Here is a 14,644-nt window from a genome sequence, read left to right as displayed (position 1 = left end):
CTGGAGCTGCTTGTTCACTCCCTCTCTCTCTCGCCAAGCAAGAGATAATGTTCCTTAGCCTCAGGTATAAATATCAGTGTATTTACTATTTCAACCTTGTTCAAATAATAAACTGCTGTTGATCACACACTCTCTCCCTCTCTTTCTTCTGCCCCCCTCTCTCCCTCTCTCTCTCCCTTCCTCCCTCTCTCTCTCCCTCAGATCACTCAGCAGTTGGAGAGATCTGTTTGCATCAGTCTGGTGTTACAGAGACACGTTTCTACATTAGACTAAATGTTCTAAAATAAATGCTTGAATAAACAATCTTAAAACTGTTAAACGTCAGTACATTGTTGCTACACTGGTTATTTCATTTTCTGTGGCATTTCTGAGAGTAGATTGTAGGTGGAACATGGACAATTTCATTTGAATTGAGGTTGTTCTTGGTCTGAAAGGTTTGAGAACTAGACAAGCAGAGAAATGGTTGCTGAAAGGCAGCTCTAACATAATCTAATGATTGATTACTGTAACATATCAGGGATTCATAAATCTGTCATTCGTTCATAACATACACAATTATTATCATTTTTGGTCATTTCGTCAAGTTTTTTACTTTTCTTTGTTCATTAGTCATAGCATTCACTGTAGAGATACTAAACTCTTGATTGAAATATTCTTTAAACAATCAGTGGACTATATTACAAGAGAATATTCTTGTCTGGTTCTAAATGATAGAATCCATATCCATTTTTATCAGTGAGTGACAGGAGTGATGATCAGAGGGGCAGAGTTTTTACCTCCATTGTTCACACACGGACCAAAATATGGATAGATTTTTTCAGTGAAGGTGCAGCCAGTGAAAGAGTGGATATGAGACCTGGCCTCCACATCATAAAAGGAGACCAGACCCTCCTCATAGTCCACAAACACCCCCACCTTCTGGGGCTTCTGTCTCAGGGAGAGGAGGACATCAGGGCCACCGAGAGCCTTATACTCATCTCCATACCTCAGCCATACAGTCCAGTATCCATCCTCAGGACTCACTATGATCATCCCCTTTCTGTCGATGGACTCTCTGACCACTCCTAGATCCCACTTAGTCTTCCCCTCAACCTGCACCTCATAGTAGAACCTCCCTGAGGAGAAGCCCTGCTTTGCCAGGACACTGGGACACAGATCAAACCTATCTGGGTTGTCAAGGAGATCCTGCCTTATGTCTCCAAAACTCACTTGTTTCCCATCCTCAGACAGGGTGAGATAGAGAAATGCTGTATCAGGGTCCAGAGTCACATCCACTGCATACTGCCGAATCCTTTTCAGCTTGACTTCAGGCAGCTTCTCCATCTCTTTATTGAGTGTCTCCGCCAGCTGAGACACAGCTCTCCTCACTGCCCCCACACTCAGACCACTGTGGACACTGATCTCAGACCAGTCCTTGGTGTGTGGAGGGGTGCTCAGGGATGGGAAGCTCTGGAGCAGGTGGAGGTGGTCCTCAGTGTGTGAGAGCTGCTCCAGCTCAGTGCTTCTCCTCTTCAGCTCAGTGATCTCCTGCTCCAGATCTTTAATCAACCCTTCAGCCTGTTTCTCTGCTGCTTTCTGCTTCTCCTCAATCACCTCAATGAGCTCAGCCTGGCTTCTGTCAATGGAGCGCACCACAGCAGTGAAGACCTGAACACTGTCTGATATCTCTCTCTCTGCATTTCTCTTGCTGGTCTCTACTGAGAGTTTGATCTTCTGAACCTTCCTAGATCTTTCCTTCATCATCTGCTTCATCTCAGCCATCATCTTCACCAGATCATTCTTTTTTGGTGTGTACTCGTCCTCTAAAGTGACAGTGTCATGGGTCTTATGGTCTGTTCTCATGCACATGAAACACACACACGTCTGGTCAGTCCTACAGAACAGCTCCAGGGGTCTCTCATGCTTCTGACACATCCTGTCCTCCAGGTTCTCCACAGGGTCGATCATCTTGTGTTTCTTCAAGGCTGCAACTCTATGATGAGGCTCCAGATGAGTCTCACAGTAAGAGGCCAGACACACCAGACAGGACTTCAGGGCCTTGAACTTCCTCCCAGTGCAGATATCACATGGTATTTCTCCAGGTTTGGCAAAGTGACAATTTCTGATTTTATAATGTTCCATAACAGCTCTGAATTCTATGTTGACTTGAAGCTCAGGTCTTCTGTAGAAAAGCTCCATACACAATGGACATTGGTACAGGTCATTGCTGTCCCAATGCTTAGTAATACAGACCTTGCAGAAGTTGTGTCCACATGAAGTGGTGACCGGGTCAGTGAACACATCCAGACAGATAGAACACTGGAACTGATCTTCAGACAGGAGACTGCTGCAGGAAGCCATTTCTAGAATGACACCAAAAGTTAAATTATGAATCTACTTTCTGACAGGCAGGGTAAGAAAATGTTGAGACGCACTTTTTGTCATATTTGCTGAAATAAACGTCACATCCTGATAACAACCAATAAATCTCAAGGTTTGACAGTACCATTTTCTAAATCTATATCGGTGCCGTCGCAAGACTGTAATAAACATAATTTTGTTCAGACCAAACTCAATGATTGGATGGACTTTGACCAAATTCAATGATTGGATGGACTATTTGTCTGTTTGTCGGTCTGGCTGGCTTTGAAGCAATGGTGTCAACTTAACAATTTTGTTGCTAGATTCAGCAACTTTTCATACTACTATGGCAACCTTTTTTTCAAACAGCACCTAGCAACACCTTTAGCTATTTAAAAATATAGATTTGGAACTTTTAGCAACTTTTGTAAAGTGTAGCAAAATTGCTAGGTTTGCAAGACTTACAAATCCTCTCGTTAAACGGAAAGATAGTACAGAGTACAGATTTACTACACGAAACCCTGCTATACATGCATTACTATACATTTTACATTTCATTCATTAGGCAGAAGCTTTCATCCAAAGCGATGTACAAATATTGCACATAAAAAATACAGCAGAATATCAAGGATCAGAAGAACATAGTTCTACAGTATTTAGAATGATATTTACGAGCCACCCCTTACAAAAAAGAAGTATATTAAAGTATACTATAAGTACACTAAAATATGGATAGTACACTTTTAGTTCACTTTTGATATACTTTTAAGAAGTATACTTAAAAAATAGTTCACTTTTGATGTACTTTTAAGTATGCTTTGAAAATGGTTCACTTTTGATATACTTTTAAGAAGTATGCTTAGAAACAGAAAATGGTATACATTTCTTCTGGAGTAGGATGTACGTTTTCTATTATTATACAGCAAAAACAGTCAAAATAATTTTTAAGTACATTACAGGTTAAATTTTTTAGATCCATCTCATTCTAATTATTCATGTCTATGAAAATCTATTATGCATTGCACATTGAATCTTTTTTGGTACTGAAGCTGTAACCTTAATTACTGCCAAAACATTCTGAAGCCCTATAATCTTATACTAATAATTATCAATTGGAGTGTTAATGGAAAAAAATTAAAAGCTACTTGAGAAAGAAGCAGACAGAAGGGTTGCATTATGCATTTGAAGGTTATACTGTCAAACTGACTCAAGAACGAAATAACAACGTGAAAAAATAAAGATAGCGTGGCTCATTGGCTGGTCAATTCCCATGATGCAAGGCGGTAAATAGTGTTAAAATGTGCTGATAAATTTGCCGTTTGTTCGAAATACAAATGTAACTTCATGAATTTCGTTTTTTAAATGTGTCTGCTTAGAATGTAGTGTTTTGTTGCGTGGTCATTGTTGTGGTGGTTTATCATTGTAACCATGAGTTAAATGACTGTTGCGTTTGATAACTACAGCTGCTTTCAGCTGATAATCTGCAGTGTAACTATGTAAGGGCCCCCGTTCTCGCTAAGTGATTTATAATCTGAGGCGTTTGAGGGGCTCCTAAACATTATAATATATTAGTAAGTAATAGTAAAATTACATTTATTGAGTTTACTTTTGAAGTACTTACATTAATTGAAAGTGCACTTACATTTAGTCATTTAGCAGACGCCCTTATACAGAGCGACTTACAGTAAGTACAGGGACACAACGTCATTTATTTTTTGCACGACCGGGAATCGATCTGGCAACCTTCTGATTACTAGTCCGATTCCCTAACCGCACAGCCACCTCACTCCCACTTGAAAGTATTGCAAAGTATACTTTGAGGCTCTTTAGGAAGTATACTTCATGAACTGAAAGTGCACTACACAGGTTACTTTAGAGTATTCCAAGGTATACTTTTAAGTAATTTGGGAAGTATACTTTATGAACTGAAAGTGCACTACACAGGTTACTTTAGAGTATTCCAATGTATACTTTTAAGTACTTTAGGAACTATACTTGATGAACTGAAAGTGCACTACACAGGCTACTTTACAGTATTCAAAAGTAAACCTTGAAATACACTATAAGTGTACTTTAAAGTGTACTAAATGACCTAAAACGTGGGCCAATTCAGTTTACTTAGTACAAAAATAGTATATAAATAAGTACACTGCTAGTATACTTTAAGTAACATGATAATAGTATACTTTTTATATTACGTATACTTACAAAATAAACTTGAAGTCAAATCAAATCAAATTTATTTGTATAGCCCTTTTTACACGCAAACATGTCACAGATGGCTTCACATATGCCCATAGAACTGCCCCTCAACCAACCTAAACCCTCAAGTATAGAAAGAAGTATACTTCTTTTTTTGTAAGGGACATCATCAATGGATACAACTGAGGTTAAATTTAACAGGTCATATTGAATCTCTATTCTCACCTGTTTCACCTGTACGGATTGTGCTGTCTCGGATCTCTGTGTATAAAATAACATAAACACTGTCAACCTAAACTCAGTAGAACGTGTTTCCCTGAGTTTAGAATCTCTTTAGTTTCGTTTCAGTGAACTAACGATAATAGGCTCCTCCCCTCCCAAGTTAACCCTTTCATAAATTCATTCTCTCAAGCAAGTCAACAGGAAAGACTTAAAGCTACTGAAAATCAGACATTATGTCCCCCAAACAACCTTTTTGAAATGAATCCTGCTAAATAAGGGCTCAGAAGCAGAGAGTGACACTGTAGGTAATCACTTTGACATTCCGATATTGTCAATAGACCACATGTTTATGACCTGATGGTGTAGAACACTGCAGTGTGTCTCTTCAAATACTGATGCTCTTTCTTTACAAATATTACACAAAGCACAGCAGAAGATCAAGGATCAGGAGTGCATATTTCCAGTGCGTCAGTGATCAGTCAAGAAACAACGTATATTTACTGACCACATTGGACCACATGTCAGTAACCAGGAACAATAAACAAATTATAATGTTATAGTGCTACAATAACATCTCGATTACAGTAGCTAGTCAATGTTTGGTGAATGAAGAGTAATAATGCAATAATTCAAATTCCTCAACTACAGTCTTCAAGAGCAACATCAACCACTGGTGCAGAGTAGGGATGAGTTTGCAGGTATCACAAGCAGCAATGAGCTGCCACAGACAAATGAGATTGATCACACAAAGAGAATCATGCACACACACAATCACAACAACACATTCAGCCATGTCCTTAAGGATAAATGTTATGCATCACACATTGTCGACCTGTCCAGGCCTGTACACACTCTGCACACTCATGGTCTCATGTAACACCCTAACATGACCAATATCAATGTAAAACACACTTTTGTTTTAAATCCCCATGATGTAACGGTTTTACAACAGCAGTAGTCCACCCAAGGGGTGCAATATATGCCAAATATACCATGAGTTGTGGCAGTCGACTCCCCAAGCTCTTTCAAACAATTAACCTTACAACAATTAGGCTAAGTAGTACTACAGATGATTGAAGTAGCCTTGCTGCATATTTTATGATGAAGGCTGAGGTCATAATGTTTCCAGTATGTTCTTTCTGACTTCCCCACTGAGGCCAAACTACTCCCCCACTAACACTCAAGCCAACAAGTGTTTCCAAAATATACTTTGATGGAATCTGAGGTATGTTTATGTGTTATGCAACAATCTATAGGATGCTCGGAGTGGCAGAAAGTTGGCATAGCATGTTCATAGAACAGGCTCATGATATGTGCATGTGACAGTTTCCTATTTTTGCCAAGAGGTGGCAGTCTACACCAGTGTATTCAGTGTATACCAGTGCCTTTCAAACTAGCCGTAATGAGGATCCAGGAATAATGAAGGGCCCATTCACCTCTCAAAACGTATCTTAGGGGATTGCAGATGGTTACAGGGCATAAGTAAAGGATTCTACTCTCAGAGTAGATCATTTTAAAGAACGCAAGACACATACTGGAGAGAGTCTGTAGGGGAACTTTTAGCATTTTCGTTGTGGCCCGTAAAAATACCTTCCTGTTACTTATTTGTGGTATGGAGACTGCCCTTTGGTGGTGAATAAGGAGGCTGTGTTTGACAGAACAGCATGAGAAGTCACATGTACCGTTCATGTTTGCACAGGCTATGTAGGTACAGCAGGTGCCCCTTCTTTTGACAACCCAACCCCCACCCGCCCTGTGTTCCGAAGACGGAAGGCTCCTGGTGTCTCTGACATCACCATCTGAACCCCCCCTCCTCAAAAAAAGATATCCCTTCTTCTCCTCCCCCATCAGTGGGAGTCAGGTGGCTGAGCGGTTAGGGAATCGCGCCAAAGCTGGGGAACATTCGTCTACCTTGGGGGGGGAAGAAAGGAAAGGAGAGGGGAGAAGGGGGGAAGAAGAAAAAGGAGGAAAAAAGAGGGAAAAAAATGAAAAAAGAGAGAAAAAAGGAGAGAAAAAGAGAAGGAAGGAATTTTTATGGCCCAGACCTACATCACCAATGTTTTTTAAATGTTGAGGTATATCAGGAATCACAATTAAAACCTTATATTTCTATTTCTATAGACATATAGTATATGGGATAAAAGTTAATCCCAAGGTTCTGGTTTGACTAAATTGTTGCCAGAAATTCTAGTGGTTATATATTTTTGGGGGAAATCACCTAATCACTGTTTGGTTAATAACAAAACAATGATGATACTAATAACTGTTAAATGAATATTTAAAATTAAGTTGATGTATTTATCAGAAACTTTTATACACAAAACACACAAACGAAGCCTAGGAAGATACATTTCTGTTGTGATCAAACTTTTATTTTCAGTCATCACAAAGCCATTACACAGTAGTAAGTGAATCCCTCCATTCACTTATTCAACAGTAACTATAGACAATGACTTAAATATATGCAGAACAGTAGTGAATCCCTCCATTCACTTATTCAACAGTAGCTATAGATAATAACTTAAATATATACAGAAGAGTAGTGAATCCCTCCATTCACTTATTCAACAGTAACTATAGACAATAACTTAAATATATACAGAACAGTAGTGAATCCCTCCATTCACTTATTCAACAGTAACTATAGACAATAACTTAAATATATACAGAACAGTAGTGAATCCCTCCATTCACTTATTAAACAGTAACTATAGACAATAACTTAAATATATACAGAACAGTAGTGAATCCCTCCATTCACTTATTAAACAGTAACTATAGACAATAACTTAAATATATACAGAACAGTAGTGAATCCCTCCATTCACTTATTCAACAGTAACTATAGACAATAACTTAAATATATACAGAACAGTAGTGAATCCCTCCATTCACTTATTAAACAGTAACTATAGACAATAACTTAAATATATACAGAAGAGTAGTGAATCCCTCCATTCACTTATTAAACAGCAACTATAGACAATAACAGAAAACATTAACAGAACTATTAACAACATTAAAGTGTTCAGTGTCTATGCCTCTGAGAGGGGGGTAGAGGGGCACTAGCCCAGTGTCCATGCCTCTGGGAGGGGGGTAGAGGGGCACTAGCCCAGTGTCCATGCCTCTGGGAGGGGGGTAGAGGGGCACTAGCCCAGTGTCCATGCCTCTGGGAGGGGGAGTAGAGGGGCACTAGCCCAGTGTCCATGCCTCTGAGAGGGGTGTAGAGGGGCACTAGCCCAGTGTCCATGCCTCTGAGAGGGGGGTAGAGGGGCACTAGCCCAGTGTCCATGCCTCTGGGAGGGGGGTAGAGGGGCACTAGCCCAGTGTCCATGCCTCTGGGAGGGGGAGTAGAGGGGCACTAGCCCAGTGTCCATGCCTCTGGGAGGGGGAGGGGTCGAGGGGCACTAGCCCAGTGTCCATGCCTCTGGGAGGGGGGTAGAGGGGCACTAGCCCAGCGTCCATGCCTCTGGGAGGGGGGTAGAGGGGCATCTACTTTTGTTTCATGTCCTCCAACCACTGCTCCTTGGGAACAGCCTCTACAGAGGGGCAGTACACAGTTCCTTTGTACTGACTGTGTCCAGTCTGGGCTGTCCTGAACTGCCCGCATTTCTTGCATGTGTTGTGGAGTACATGGCGGGTTAGTTTTCGGACCGGAGCAGGGGGTGCAGGGAAGATACCTCCCAGGGCCTGTGGAGCAGCGACGAGGACAGGCACCTGTGAGGTCACCGGAGCCAGCACCAACAGACATGGGGCCGAGGGTGGAGCAGGGAAGAGCTGACGCTGGGCATGCATCTTTATAGCCACCGGTGTTACATCTGTGGGCGGGACCTTTCTTTTCAACTGCGCCTGGCCCACGGTGCTGCAGGGCAGTTGGTACTGGAGAGCCGGGCCTGGGTGGGGGAGCGCAGATGGAAGGCGCACATTAGCAGGAGGGAGTGGGTCGGCTGCCGCAGACAAGCGACTGGGCAAGTTCAGCCCCTGCATAACCACAGCGTTGTCCTGCTTCTTCACCCTCTTGTTGTGCCACTGCACAAGGGTGGTGTGGCTTACATCCACCAGCTGCAGTGTGGTCTGCTGCATGACCGTCCCATTTGCCAAAATGCGCTGCCTGATTTTCCTGTAGTCATCCAGGATTAAACTCCATCTGGACACTGCGCCAGTCCCCTTCTTCTTGGGAGAGCGATGGATGGCACAGAGCCTGACAAAGATCAGTTCAATCAGGCGGCAGCAATCAGGCCATTGGGCAAGCGGGGCAGTGGTGGTGAGTGCGTGCCTCTTCATGCTCTCCACCCCTGGAGTGAACTCCTGCCTCTTCTTTGGAGACCTGAACCTCCCTGTGTCCAGCCTGCTCTGGTGTCTGGCAGCAAAGGTAACCCTCTGCTGGTCGTAGTCCAGCAGGTTCTGCCACAGAGCAACAATGTTGCTTACCTACACAGAGAGAACACATGAGAAGACAATAAGTGTGAAAATTTTTGGCAGGGCACAGCGGGAATGTAGCAAGACAATGAATGTTATTGACCTGCTGGTTGGTGAGGGCCAGAGAGGACTGGTTCCTCAGCTCCACCAAACACTCAGCCAAGCTGTCTACTCTGTCTAAGCCCGGCATGCCAGAGTCATCCACAGCCTGAAAATAAATAAACAAAAATGAGCATCACAATGGAAGGTCAGTGAAGTGGGACAAAACGCAGATACATTGATTTTCTTAAGATACCAGGGAGGGAGCAGCCAGGGGGGTAGCAGGCAGGGTGTTAGTAGCCAGGGAGGCAGCAGGCAGGGAGGGAGCAGGCAGGGTGGGAGCAGCCATGGAGGCAGGAGGCAGGGTGGGAGCAGCCATGGAGGCAGGAGGCAGGGTGGGAGCAGGCAGGGTGGGAGCAGCCATGGAGGCAGGAGGCAGGATGGGAGCAGCCATGGAGGCAGGAGGCAGGATGGGAGCAGCCATGGAGGCAGGAGGCAGGGTGGGAGCAGGCAGGGTGGGAGCAGCCATGGAGGCAGAAGGCAGGATGGGAGCAGCCATGGAGGCAGGAGGCAGGATGGGAGCAGCCATGGAGGCAGGAGGCAGGGTGGGAGCAGCCATGGAGGCAGGAGGCAGGGTGGGAGCAGCCATGGAGGCAGGAGGCAGGGTGAGAGTAGAGAAGCTTTGGTCATCCAGGAGACTTGACACAGCAAGACTTGGTTCTTCCTGGAAGCCCTCATCTTCTTCTTCCTCGCCCTCATGAACATCCTCCAGCATGCCCTCTATCTCCTCTGAGTCGGGGTTCACGTTGAGGGACTGCCCAGTCTGACTCAGCAGGTAGTCAACACCAAGCAGCTCTCCTATAAAATAGTACAGACAGTCACACACATTATTAGCTGTATTTGTAGCATTCTATATAGATACTGTTTAATATCAGAGTAGTGTTTCTGTATCATGTTATGAGCAAGTAAGTGTATGGTTTGCTTTGGTAATGGGCATAGTAAAAATAAAGCCTTGTTGAACTTAAGTTAGAACACAGAAAACCCACAAACAGTATTATATATCCAGATATCAGCTTGACATACCAGTGTATTTGGCAGGTGGCGTGAAGGTTGGCACAAATGCCCGGCCAAACACTTTCAGGCTGTTGGTGTTTACACAGTGGGCCACACCCCCGGAATAGGTGAGGAGGGACGATGGCTTGCTGGTCACTGCTGCAGTCCCCCGATCCTGGTTCCACCTATTTAGGCCTTCCAGGAGGTACAGCTGGAAATTCAGTGCATTTGCACTGGTTCCTGAAGAAAATATATAAATGATGTCGGCCAATTAAAAAAAGGTCTTGCTTTTCAATCTGAATAATGGTTTCATAAAAAAACTTACAATTATTGAAAACATTATACATGAGAGACACCAACCTGGAATGAACCTGTTTAGGTGGCAATGAAACGACTCCAGGGATGTGGACCCCCTGGCACAGCGGTACCTGGTCAGTACGACGCCCCCCTTGGTGGTGCTTCCAACCTCAGTGTACAGCTGCACCCCTGGCACGTCCTGGATGCACTTGACGTGGTGTTTCTGCACACGCCAGATGTGCTCCATGCGCACCTGGTCCAGCAGTGGCACCCCCATGAGGTCTCTACCTCTTGCACCCCCCAGTTCCTGCAGCAGCCGGTCGATGAGGCTGATGGTGGTCTCTTCGCCGCGTGTCTTCCTGCGGCAGTAGAGGCTCAGCTCCATCTTGGAGATCTTGGTGTCCACCACAAGATCCGTTATGGATGGCACACCCTCCTGCCTGAGCTGCGCTCTCTTTGCCTGCCGCAACAGAGTGAGGTCCCCTGCATCCCACTCAAAGATGCAGGCAGACAGAGAGCCCATAAAGGTGGGGTAGAGTGGGTGAGCATCGGTGGTGCAGCCGATAGCCATCCTCCTCATAAAGTGCCAGATGTCCAGCCGTATGTGGAGGTCTGGCCACTCTCCAAACCTGGTCTGCAGCTTGCTCGGCCCCTCGCTTTTGCAGCAACCACAGTCCACGTACAGCAGCACTGGGGGTGGAACAGCTGCCTGGCGGTACCGCTCCATCACACCAGACACCATGTGATCCAATCCCGGCCCCTCCTGCACTGTGAGGACACTGGTCAGGATCTGTCCAACCTCGTTCCCAAGGGAGGTCACCCAGAGAGCTGTCCCCTTGCCATGGCCAGACAGCTTCTTTGTGATCTAGAATGTGACAAAAGTTAATGTTTATATGAGATTATATATTACATACATGGTAATGTACACAGTAATGTACAATTACACAGTCAAATGATGTATTACCTTTTTGGTTGAATCCATTTTTAAAATGGAGCCAAACGTGGAGGTGATGCTGGCCTTGATGTGTTCCATGCGGGAGAGGATGTCCCTGCCGTACACGGACAGCAGCCAACGACTGGTGGGAATTTCGATGGGCTCAGGGGGCTCCTGGCAGACCACTGGGAACAGACTGGGTCGATCCACAAAGTCAGCACACTCCCCGAGATAGTGTGCCAACCGGGTCAGCCATTCCTCCCCATGGTTCTCCTTGAGCTGCTTCACCAGTCGTGTTGGACTGTTGCCAAGGGTCCTTTCCCGAAGCATCCGAATGACACGAATGTCACAAGCATACCTGACATGCCCATTGTTGGAGTGATTAGTTACATGTTTATTGGAGGGTAATGTCAGTTGTTATAGGCTTCACAATCACCATCTTTTCAAAAATGCATTACTCACTTGCAGGTCAGGATGAGCCGGAACAAATTCTGGTGTGGCAGGTCCAGCTGGTCCCTGACAGTCTGACTGGTAGACAGAGTGGTCAGGAAACACACAGAGCACCTGAGTGTCTCTGTCACCATTAGGTAGTATCTGTCAATGTCAAGGACCTTCCGAGCTCTCCTGTGAATGCCAGCACCCGTCAAATGCTTCCCACAAGCTGGGCAGAACACCCTCACCCTCCAAAGGCGGTAGGGCATCCACACCATCAGCCGATGGGTGAAGAAGCGGTCGGGTGTTGGCGTTTGGTGATAAATCAGTGCTGGAACAGGGGGCTCATACCACAGCTTCAAATCTGGCCGCAGTTTGCCAGAGTGAAAGAGGGTGTTGGATATCCACCTCTGATCTTGAACAGGGATTGACTTGCTCAGCTCACCCGGCAACCAGACAGAAGCTGTAGCCCCAGTAGCAGCTAGATGGATTTCTCCTGCCCCATCCTGTTTGGAAGACAACAGCAAATAAGAATATGTTTTTTTGCATTAAAAAAGGCTACTCTCAAGATGACTTGAAACATAACCAGACAAAAAGGAGACGCTGTACTCACAGTGGCTACTTCCAGGCTGGTGCTAACAGCAGGGCTGGGGGTCCTCACAGAGGCGGTAGACGGGGTCCTCAGTGAGGATGGAGGAGGAGCAGGACTGGGGGTCCTCAGAGAGGATGGAGAAGGAGCAGGGCTGGGGGTCCTCAGAGAGGATGGAGGAGGAGCAGGGCTGGGGGTCCTCAGAGAGGATGGAGAAGGAGTAGGGCTGGGGGTCCTCACAGAGGATGGAGAAGGAGCAGGGCTGGAGGTCCTCACAGAGGATGGAGGAGGAGCAGGGCTGGAGGTCCTCACAGAGGATGGAGGAGGAGCGGGGCTGGGGGTCTTCCTCGCCACAATATTGGGCTTCATTGAGGCAGACTGTGACCCACCAAAGCGTGATTTAGTGAACTGCAAGGAGAAACAGAGTTAATTTTGTTATTCAGCACATACAAAATGATTTATACAAAACATGAATAACTAAGCCATTACCATTGACACACTCAGAGGGGGCCGCAGGAAAGAAGGCTGGGCTGCAGCACCAGTGGACAAGTCTGAAGCCACAGACTGTGGTGCTTGAGGTGACTGAGTGGCAGTCTGCTAAAACAACAGCATGTCATGTAATGTATCAGCAACAGCATTGTAAGAGACCTGAGATGCAAGATAGTCAGATGTAAAAAAATTATACATCACCTTAACAGCATGGAATCCACAATTACAGACCATGGACCCTCCAAATAGGGCGGTCTGTCCACGGGCCTGCATGGGGCATTTCTCAATCTGAAACAATCAGAATAGTTATTCAGCCAGAGTCACTCAGTGTACAGTCCATTGTCTGATATTATCTGCACCATTGTATTGACCCTTTTTCATCAAGTGAACTGCAGTCTAATGACTGTAAGAAGTAATAAGCACATATTTTGCAGTACTTTACCTTTTGATAGAGGTCATGCCATTTCCGCTGCCTTGGGGCAGGTCTATTGCCTCCTCCAGCAGGCCAAACCCCTGAGCCAGCAAATGCCCTCAGCCTCGCCATCCATTCTCCATCTCCCATGGATTTATGGCTCTTAGGCTTGGTGCTCATCTAAAATAACAGAGACATATTAATAACCATAGTTACAACTATGTATGGAAGCATGGTGTGCTGAACCAACTTGTGCATACTCATAAGTACAGTAACATAAGCAAACTAGACTGCTAACGGTTTTTGTTTAGTTTTTAACAGCTTACTGTATCTACAATGATTGACAGATGTCATTCTTACCAAAGCTTCAAGTAGGATCATTATAAATTTGTGAAAAAGGGTAGACCCACTTTAAATGAATGTAAGTAGCTACAGTAAAGGACTAGTTAATATTGACACTAAAACCGTAGAAGTTTAGACTAGGTACTGTAAGCAGACCCCGCAATGTCGACAAGTTAATACTGAATGTTGGTTACTGTACTGCACTGTCTGTACTGTAGCTAGCTACCTACTGTACCTCCGCTTGTCAGACGTAATAAACGTAGAGCTATAGCATGTTAACTAGTTAAATGATGAAGTAACCAATACAACTAACGTTATAATAACACTTACTTGAATTACTGCGAATATAGCCTGCCTTTTTCCTCTCACGATTACAGTACATTAGAAATTAGCGTTACTGTAGTAGCGATTGCTAATATTAGCTAAGGTGACTAAAGTTTGACATGACACTGGACAACAACATGTTAACGTGACTTTGCCTGACGGATGTAATACAATCTATTCCTATTTAAGTAGAAAATAAAATTAATGTTCACTTACTTTGATGCTTTCTTGTACGTTTGTACTGACAGTAAACAGTATGCTTATACAGTGACAGCCAACAGACTTTTCTTCTGACAGAAAGTTTTCCAACGGACTCACAATGGAAAGAAGCGCTGTGATTGGCTGTATCCATTCTCACTCAAAGACGTGATTGGCCTAAATCCAATCCACATTGGACTGTTAGTATCCTGATTGGATGGTGAGATTGGAGTTTAGGTAGCCGATCCTGCCCCAGGTAGCGCCAGTAATCCGAAGATTGCCAGTTCGATTCCCGGTCATGCAAACTGACGTTGTGTCCTTGGGCAAGGCACTTCACCCTACTTGCCTCGGG

At 44.7% G+C, this 14,644-nt stretch overlaps 3 protein-coding genes across 5 annotated transcripts in view; all 3 read right to left on the bottom strand.

Annotated features, from left to right (window-relative positions):
* Positions 1–636: 636 nt before the first annotated feature.
* LOC136959955 (E3 ubiquitin-protein ligase TRIM39-like) overlaps positions 637–14,644 on the bottom strand; it is a 177,950-nt gene continuing 163,942 nt past the window's right edge. Inside the window, exons 1-2 of one of the 2 annotated variants that reach the window (XM_067254206.1) lie at positions 4,768–4,819; positions 637–2,342 (exon numbers count right to left, since the gene is read on the bottom strand). In XM_067254206.1, coding sequence (XP_067110307.1) covers positions 733–2,340 — 1,608 coding nt within the window. In that variant the 5' untranslated portion in view covers positions 2,341–2,342; positions 4,768–4,819 and the 3' untranslated portion in view covers positions 637–732. Of the gene's footprint in view, positions 2,343–4,767; positions 4,820–14,644 lie in introns of those variants that run through there. The other variant, XM_067254207.1, reaches the window with a different exon arrangement.
* Positions 7,453–9,510, bottom strand: LOC136960417 (uncharacterized). Of its 2 annotated transcripts, XR_010878840.1 has the most exons (3): positions 9,287–9,510; positions 8,173–9,195; positions 7,453–8,125 (listed from the first exon to the last, which is right to left on the bottom strand). XR_010878840.1 is itself a non-coding variant. In XM_067254916.1 (2 exons), exons 1-2 carry the CDS (start codon positions 9,371–9,373, stop codon positions 8,257–8,259), a joined length of 1,026 nt encoding a protein of 341 aa, XP_067111017.1. In that variant the 5' UTR covers positions 9,374–9,510; the 3' UTR covers positions 7,453–8,256. The 2 variants fall into 2 exon arrangements, 1 of the variants encoding a protein (XP_067111017.1); XM_067254916.1 differs by having other exon boundaries at positions 7,453–9,195.
* Positions 9,470–14,437, bottom strand: LOC136960416 (uncharacterized). The gene is made up of 10 exons (XM_067254915.1): positions 14,311–14,437; positions 13,459–13,608; positions 13,218–13,304; positions 13,017–13,121; positions 12,552–12,935; positions 11,969–12,444; positions 11,537–11,864; positions 10,636–11,437; positions 10,306–10,515; positions 9,470–10,080 (listed from the first exon to the last, which is right to left on the bottom strand). Exons 2-10 carry the CDS (start codon positions 13,606–13,608, stop codon positions 9,470–9,472), a joined length of 3,153 nt encoding a protein of 1,050 aa, XP_067111016.1. The 5' UTR covers positions 14,311–14,437.

The sequence above is a fragment of the Osmerus mordax genome, chromosome 17 (assembly GCF_038355195.1).
Source record: "Osmerus mordax isolate fOsmMor3 chromosome 17, fOsmMor3.pri, whole genome shotgun sequence".
Lineage (NCBI taxonomy): Eukaryota > Metazoa > Chordata > Actinopteri > Osmeriformes > Osmeridae > Osmerus > Osmerus mordax.
This window is presented reverse-complemented; position numbering and strand designations above follow the sequence as displayed.

What these genes read in the sequence shown, in the direction of transcription:
- LOC136960417 (XM_067254916.1), bottom strand. Translation starts at nt 9,373, where the DNA reads ATGCCGGGCTTAGACAGAGTAGACAGCTTGGCTGAGTGTTTGGTGGAG. An exon ending in TGGCCCTCACCAACCAGCAG is followed by an intron (nt 9,196 to 9,286) that starts GTCAATAACATT and finishes CTCTCTGTGTAG; the next exon opens with GTAAGCAACATTGTTGCTCT.
- LOC136960416 (XM_067254915.1), bottom strand. Translation starts at nt 13,608, where the DNA reads ATGAGCACCAAGCCTAAGAGCCATAAATCCATGGGAGATGGAGAATGG. An exon ending in AAATGGATTCAACCAAAAAG is followed by an intron (nt 11,438 to 11,536) that starts GTAATACATCAT and finishes GTCACATTCTAG; the next exon opens with ATCACAAAGAAGCTGTCTGG. An exon ending in GCCACCTGCCAAATACACTG is followed by an intron (nt 10,081 to 10,305) that starts GTATGTCAAGCT and finishes ACTATTTTATAG; the next exon opens with GAGAGCTGCTTGGTGTTGAC.